The 7,517-nt window shown below is 37.4% G+C and overlaps 2 protein-coding genes across 2 annotated transcripts; both read right to left on the reverse strand.

The window, feature by feature from the left end:
- Positions 1–1,793: 1,793 nt before the first annotated feature.
- LOC107823090 (uncharacterized) lies at positions 1,794–2,192 on the reverse strand. Its single transcript, XM_016649688.1, has one exon. The coding sequence runs from the start codon at positions 2,190–2,192 to the stop codon at positions 1,794–1,796; it is 399 nt and encodes a 132-aa protein (XP_016505174.1).
- A 17-nt stretch (positions 2,193–2,209) lies between these two features.
- Positions 2,210–2,635, reverse strand: LOC107823089 (uncharacterized). The gene has a single exon (XM_016649687.1). It carries the CDS (start codon positions 2,633–2,635, stop codon positions 2,210–2,212), a length of 426 nt encoding a protein of 141 aa, XP_016505173.1.
- Positions 2,636–7,517: the final 4,882 nt, after the last annotated feature.

Genomic DNA, 7,517 nt, shown 5'->3' on the forward strand with positions numbered 1-7,517 from the left:
GTACACGTCTATCTGAGGTTGTCTTAGCTGGCGAAGTGGAAATTTTCAATACCAGGAGACAACACCTATACGATAATATATCAAATCATGTTGGTTATAATTGAGATTAAAGAATGAAGCATATTTTTTAATTCTGCACGAATGGATGGTTGGACTTGTGTGATTGTGATATAATTAACTCAGGAAATCATGGAAGAACAGATCCCTCTAAATGGACTTTGTCTCATCGTGGTAAATTAACAACTTAATAAAAAAAGTATGATGTTTTTAACTAGGTCTACTTATTGTTTAAAGGCTTATTAGAGCAGCTTGTGTACTCGATAGGTAAGCATTTCAAGGATTTGAGGTCTAAATAGACCAAGAATCTCGAGATTTCTATAATCAATGAAGTGATTCAGTGGTTAAGAAGATAGTAACGAATATTGGAAAATCCAAAAAAAACAAAAAAACAGAAGGATAGTGACGAATATAAGTTTAGTTAGGTGTGCCCGAGTGGCTTGATGCATTGATGTTTCCTCCATGTTTTCTACCAAGAGAACCTAGAAATTATTTCTTATAATACAGCTAATTTCCTAATTTTTTAGTTTGGAAATCCTACTGCAAACGTAATCTTTCAATTTATCTAGATCCTACTGAATCGGAATCGTGAGAGATTCTCACGTGAAATGATCTCTAGTTGTTTGGTTTATCAATAAAAAGTATTTCTTTTATATTTCTTTTCTATCAATATTTATTTATGAGAATAAAGCTACTCTCAGCGCTATTCGCTTCTACCAATGGACAATGGACAATGGCCATGAAGTGCAAATTAGGTTCAGAAATTATCTCAAAGAAACGAAGTATAGGATGCCACCAACTCATTATTGTCAATTTCAATGGTTGAATAACAACTGGCTGCACGCCAACGAGACTCCGTTTCAATGAACGGTAACATAGAATCTGTCTAATTAACAGAAATAATCTTTTTACCGGACTACTACAATACTAATGACAGCTTAATGTTACTTGTTCTATTTTGTAAATCCTACTGGCTTACTGCCGCATTGACTATCAATTTTATTGTTCAATTGGACTTCACAAGATGTCCAACCTTTCCTTTTTACCCAAGGGAAAAGCTACTAAAAGTACGTTACATATTACAGTGGCTCTGACTTGGATCCTTACCTTGGCATCGCAAAACATCAAAGTCAAGCATACTAGTTCCTTTTTCTTTCTGCAGTTAGTGAAGCAAAATCAACAGGAGATACCTTGAAATCCCCTTTGGAACCTGCAAATTTGTGTCTTGTTTTGTGTTTTATACTGAACATACACGTGGAAATTGGAATGTAAGAAGCTTCAGATGTAAGTTACCCGAGAGAAGAACTCAGCATTATACCATCAGGAATATCCATGAGATCATTTCTGCCATACCGCTTTTCTTGCAATAAGATTAAGGGCATTGGAATTTCTTAAGGTACCTTTAATATTAGGTTTATTTCATTTCCTTATTTCAGCTGATAGTTTTGAAAGAAAATTATGTATTTGAAACATCTCTGCTATATATTTGTACGGAACCAAAAAGTAACTAGTTCATTCAAGGAAGAATTTTGTGGAGTAAACCATAGTATGTTTATGTTTATCGTGTTTAATTGAAATTAAAAAGAAAGACGAGCGAAAGAGAGACACAGTTTGCAAGTATAGGTATCGGTATATCTGTTTAAGTGTAATTACAAAATTGTTCCTTTACAGCAAGATTCCATAAGCATATATATCCTACAATATTCGGATGCCTATGCAATAATACAAGACTATATTCATTGGCAAGAGACAACATTCAGGAGTGTACTCCTTGATCTGATCAAGCATCTAAATATGTTGTCCAGGCCATCCTCGATGCATTCAAAATGAGTTTCCAGATTTTCCAATCTGTTCTGTGCAAACTGGATTTTCTCCACTTCACTTGAGCCACACTTTAAAAGGCTGTTTAATGCAAAATCAGCACTTTCTATCTCATTTACATTGTCTTGATCTCCCTTGTTTACCAATCTTGAAACCAGAGACCATTTGTTAATTGGCTTAGAAACTGGAGCTGACAAGAAAACCAACACCATTTGGAATACTGAAATTCCCATTGTACTAACTTCTCTTAGCACTCTGATAACGGCTGAGACAAGTTGATCAACCTCCATTACTTCAACCACCTCATGATCCATTTTCTTTAAAATTGTAACTAAGATTTAGCATCTTTTTTCATCTTCTTTCTAAACGAAGTGTAGTTGGTGATGCTCAAGTCTCCTTTTCTCCTCCTCAGTAAGGACTGAACATCCTTAACAATTTCTTTAAACTGTGACACCAGCTCCCTTGTTGTCTCACATATATCAAGAAATCTCATAAATTTATCCAAGATTTCATCGACCCATTTTTTATCTTGGCATTTGGAAAGGGCTTGAAGAGTCTGGGGCAAGTTGAGAAGATCACTAATGTACCTATGCACCTCTCTCAAACCAAGTAAACCATTGTAAACAGCTTCTGCAGTTGATGAGGCTGAATTTTCCCAAGTCTGGAACTTGCTGAACTCCTCTTCAATTTTCTCAGTTGCTGGATGTGATCTGCTTGGCAAACTGATGGATCTGTTATTTGCAGAATAACTTGCCATCTTTTTCCTCTGTTTTATTTTTCCTTTTACTTGGTGTATATTGGAAGTTTGGGATGATCAAAGAGCTTCAAAACTCATCTTATTTATACCAAAATTCTACAGAAAGCGACAAGATGCAGGATAATATGCTAAGATAGCGTTGAGATTGCCATGTGACGAGAGAGTGGGCATTTCCCTAAGAGTTCGGTGAGATTGTTGCGCTTCAAAACGAAACTTTAATCATTTTTGATATTTTAGTGTTCTTGTCTTCGAAAGTTGCCACTTTGCGTTACCTTATTGCTTGTTAGTGATGAAAGATGTCTCAGCAAATACGTGGCTTGTTACTATTGTCTTTGTTGGAGGAGCCATAGTTTGTCAATTGTAACAGCAAAGCGCCATTATTAAATTGAGATGAAGATCTTTTAATGGAGATTTTTTGGTACCTCATAGAAACACTACTAAAAATTCGCTAAAAACCGACCAAAAATACCGACCAACGCTGGTCGGTTATGGCAAATTACCGACCAAAACGCGACCATTACGGTGTGGACGGTGTTTTGATGGTCGGAATGGCTTACCGACCAAAGTTGGTCGGAAATTACCGACCAACTTTGGTCGGTATATTAAAATGACCATCTGACAAGTTTAATTACTTACCGACCAACTTTGGTCGGAAACATATTTTATTAATTTAATTTTACCGACCAAAGTTTGTCGGTTTAACTAAACTATATTTTTTTTATTAATTATTAAAATTAAAAAAAACCGACCAACTTTGGTCGGTAATTGAAAATATATATTTTTTAAAACTAATTAAAATTAAACATTACCGACCAACTATGGTCGGTAATCTCAACAATGCAAGCAAAATACCGACCAAAGTTGGACGGTAGTGTTGAATTCTGGGAATTCAATGTTCATTAACCGACCAACTTTGGTCGGTATTTTGGAATAATTTTATTTTTTTTTATTAAAAATCGACCAACGTTGGTCGGTTTTTTTGGGATTAATTTTGGCATAAAATGCCTGTTTTGGCAGCTAAACCACCTGCCAGCATACCAATACAACAACACAACAACAACAACAACAACACAACAACAACAACAACAACAACAACAACAACAAAAACACAATAACAACAACACAACAACAACAACAACAACATAACAACAACAACCAAAACATTCAATAAATACTTTAAAACTAACAAATTAAAGTTCAATTGAACCCAAAAATCCAAAACCAAGTTAAAACTAATTACAACTAGTTCATAACTGGTTCTATTTGTCTAGTTCAAAGTATATAAAAGTCAAGGGGTGTTTTGTACAATATCATCATCACCGTCTGATGAACTTTCATCTACAAGACGATATAGAGAACGGTCTTGTGGAGGACGGGAAGCACGATCACGGGGAGGACGGGAGGAATGATCACGAGCAGGGCGGGAGGAACGATCACGTGGAGGTCGACCCTTTGGAGATGACTCACGAGATCGGGGCAACGGAAAAGCTCCACTAGATAGGAGAGTTCTGATGTGAGCTTGCATGCCAAGGAATTGAGCATCTCTAAGCCTTTCTCTTTCCTTGGCCGCTTCTAGCTCTGATGTGAGCTTTGTCACTGTCTCTCGCATAGCGGAGAGGCTCTCCCTATTAAGTTGCTCGCCTTGCGAGGAAGTCCCTATTCCTCGCATTCCACACTTATAGCGATGGAAGTTTTTAGTAGGAAGCCCATATACCTTCCCCCATTTTGGACCGCCAACAGACTCCAACCATATTCTTTCAGCATCCTCGTCCGAAGGTTGGGTTGGCTCACCCGATTCACCAGCTGGATGACTACGGATGAAATTCTCTACGTTACTTTGGTAGCGACCCTATATTATTTTAAATTAAATCAGTATTTCAAGTTGTTTATAAAATTAAATTATAATACTTAAATAAAATTGAAAGCTTACATATGTAGTCGAGGCCCGGTCCTCGACCCACCTATCTTGATCCCCCTCTTTCTTCTTCTTCACAACATGTGTCTCCTTGAATAACTCATCATGACTCATTGGACGCCCATACTTCTTTTCCTGAAAATAAATTAATTTAGTTAATAAACAGAATAGATATACTTAGAAAAGTAAAATAATTTAAGCAATTACGTACCAATCTTCTTTTTATTGTCCCTAGGCTGATCGCACCTCCAGTGTGCAAGGAGCCTCCCTTCTCGGATGTGCGAGCTTTCTTTCCTTTTTCGCTCCTCTCTAAGAACTCTGCGGTAAGCCATTGCCTTTGCAAATCATTCCACAAATTCTCAAGTAACCAGCCAGGCCTCTTGTTCTTCTTTCTAGCATCCGAGAAAGCATCCGCCAATCTCTTGCGAGCTTTATGATGAAAATTTATAGCCACTTCCGCGCTATAGCGGTCTTCCTATACACACTTGCTCTGTATTTCAAAAGTTAAATATTAGATGAAAACATCATAAATATAAATTATTAAACTGTTTAAAAGAACATTTATACCTTAAATTGATTGAAAATTTGCTCCTTCAGTGAGAATGGGCAATCAGTCCAAGTCGCATAAGGGCCATCATAAAGCTTTCTGATGGCATTGGTGATTATCCTCGTAGTCTTATTACCCGGCCTGAACCTGCAATTTAACAATAAAAACACATTAATATCTTAGTAAAAATGTTACAAATCAATAAACACAAAAATAATGAATAACACTTACCCATCACCCTCAGGGACTATGATGATCCTGCCATATCGATCATAATGCACTACCTCGTCATCACCATCCGAAGCATGTGTATCAGAGGCATGTGAAGACGGTGTAGCCGGGTCAGAGCTAATGCCTCCCAGGCGAAGGCCTGCAAACGATGGAGTCGATGATGAAGATGGTTGCGATCCCTGTGACTGCGACATAGTTGGATGCGACCCAAGTGGATGTGATACCGATGGCTGTGACCCGAGTGGCTGTGACCCGATTGGCTGTGACCCGAGTGGCTGTGACATGGGTGGATGCGATCCATGTGGCTGTGATATGTAGGGATGTGATCCATGTGGATGTGATGCAGATGGCTGTGAGGCAGCTGGACTGTATGTCGGAGGTATAGTCCTGTGGCCCTGTGATGGAAGACTGGGTGTCTGAATGAAGGTGTACGGCTCGTGATGCTGTGGCAGCTCAGTATAGCCGTGTGGTGGAGGATAAGGCATAGGCATCTCTGAAAATAGTGGACAAGAGGGAGTATTATTTTCTACCCTCCTCTTTCCATTCCTACCCTTTTCTCGACCCCGAGAACTAGTAGGGTCATTGTTACCTTGACCCTTGCCTGCCATCTGCATAATATAATACACATTTAGATTGAAACATATAAGAAACTAGCTATAAAACGAGAGTGCTTTAAAAAACCAACTTTTTAATCCTCATCGACGTATTGTTCCTCGTCCGAGAATTCTTCGTCCTCACTTGTTTGAGCTTCATCAGTTGATTCCTCGTCCTCATTTTCTATAATTGTTACTTCATTTATATCAACTTCTTCCAATATGCGTTCAGGATGTTCCAAATCATTTTCTAACTGATCGTCCACTATTTGGTAAATATTGGAGATATCGTTTTGATATGCAACATCTAACATATTCTCGACTTCCACCCTACCTACAGGCTTAGTTTTTATTACAACCCACCAATCGGACTTATTCCGCCGCAATGGATAAGGAGCATAATACACTTGCCTAACGTTATGTACAATTATGAAAGGATCATAGCGATCATACTCCCTCGTATGATTAACCTCAATTATGTTGTATTGGTTGTGTACTCTTGTACCTCTTGTTGGATTTGGGTCAAACCACTTGCATCTAAAGAGTATCAATTTCTTATATGGCCAACCTGTATATTCTAGTTGTAATATTTCTTTGACCACACCATAATAATCAATATCTCCAACTTGGTTGCCATCACCACCTTGAACCCACACCCCGCTGTTGTTACTATTTTTATTTTTAGAGCAATCCTCTGTATGAAACTTATAACCATTCACTACGTACTTAGACATTGTTGTGACCTGAAGCCCAGGTCCCCAAGATATATCTTTCAAAAATTAATTTACACCATTATTTGGATTATTTACCTACATAGAGTTAAAAAAAAGTCATAAGTTAGCACAACTTATGAATCAATTTTTATACATTCACTACATATGTATATATATATATACACACTTACAAACTGTTTGAACCACGTATCAAATCTCGTATATACAGCATCATAGCCAAATTGACCCAAGAAGTGACTGTGACATATCAAATATTTTTAGTAGTTGCATCAATATGTAGTTACAGTAAATTTTACATTTTGATAACTAATAAATCAATACTTACTTGAGAAATAGTACAACTTCGGGACAATTTAGCAATACATGAAGTGTAGCTGACTTGTACTCCATATCACTCAAACTTCTTTCTAACATCCTTAGAACATCGGCCTGATTGATTGAATATGGACATTGGTAGATATAATGGATCATTCACACATTCGACCGTGTGCCTATTGGGCCTATTCCTAGAACATGGCATGTTACTCTCAAAATAATAAGAACAAAAATGTGCAGTTTTCTTTGCAAGATAGGTTTCGCATATAGATCCTTCAATCTTATTCCTCTGCTTAACAAATTGTTTGCATTTGCCAATTATCCTACATAATCTCATGTTAGCCAATAACATTCAAATAAAATAGAATATTACATCAAACTTATAATATTACCTCTCAAAGGGATACATCCATCTGCATTGAACAGGCCCTTCAAGTCGTGCCTCGTGTACAAGGTGTATTGGAAGGTGTTCCATCACATCAAAGAAACCACATGGGAATATTTTTCCATCTTACTAGAAATTACAGGGATGTTTAGGTCCATCCGA

Source organism: Nicotiana tabacum, chromosome 17 (assembly GCF_000715075.1).
Source record: "Nicotiana tabacum cultivar K326 chromosome 17, ASM71507v2, whole genome shotgun sequence".
Lineage (NCBI taxonomy): Eukaryota > Viridiplantae > Streptophyta > Magnoliopsida > Solanales > Solanaceae > Nicotiana > Nicotiana tabacum.

Excerpts from the sequence above, each read along its gene's own strand:
- LOC107823090 (XM_016649688.1), bottom strand. The coding sequence starts at position 2,192 with ATGGATCATGAGGTGGTTGAAGTAATGGAGGTTGATCAACTTGTCTCA.
- LOC107823089 (XM_016649687.1), bottom strand. The coding sequence starts at position 2,635 with ATGGCAAGTTATTCTGCAAATAACAGATCCATCAGTTTGCCAAGCAGA.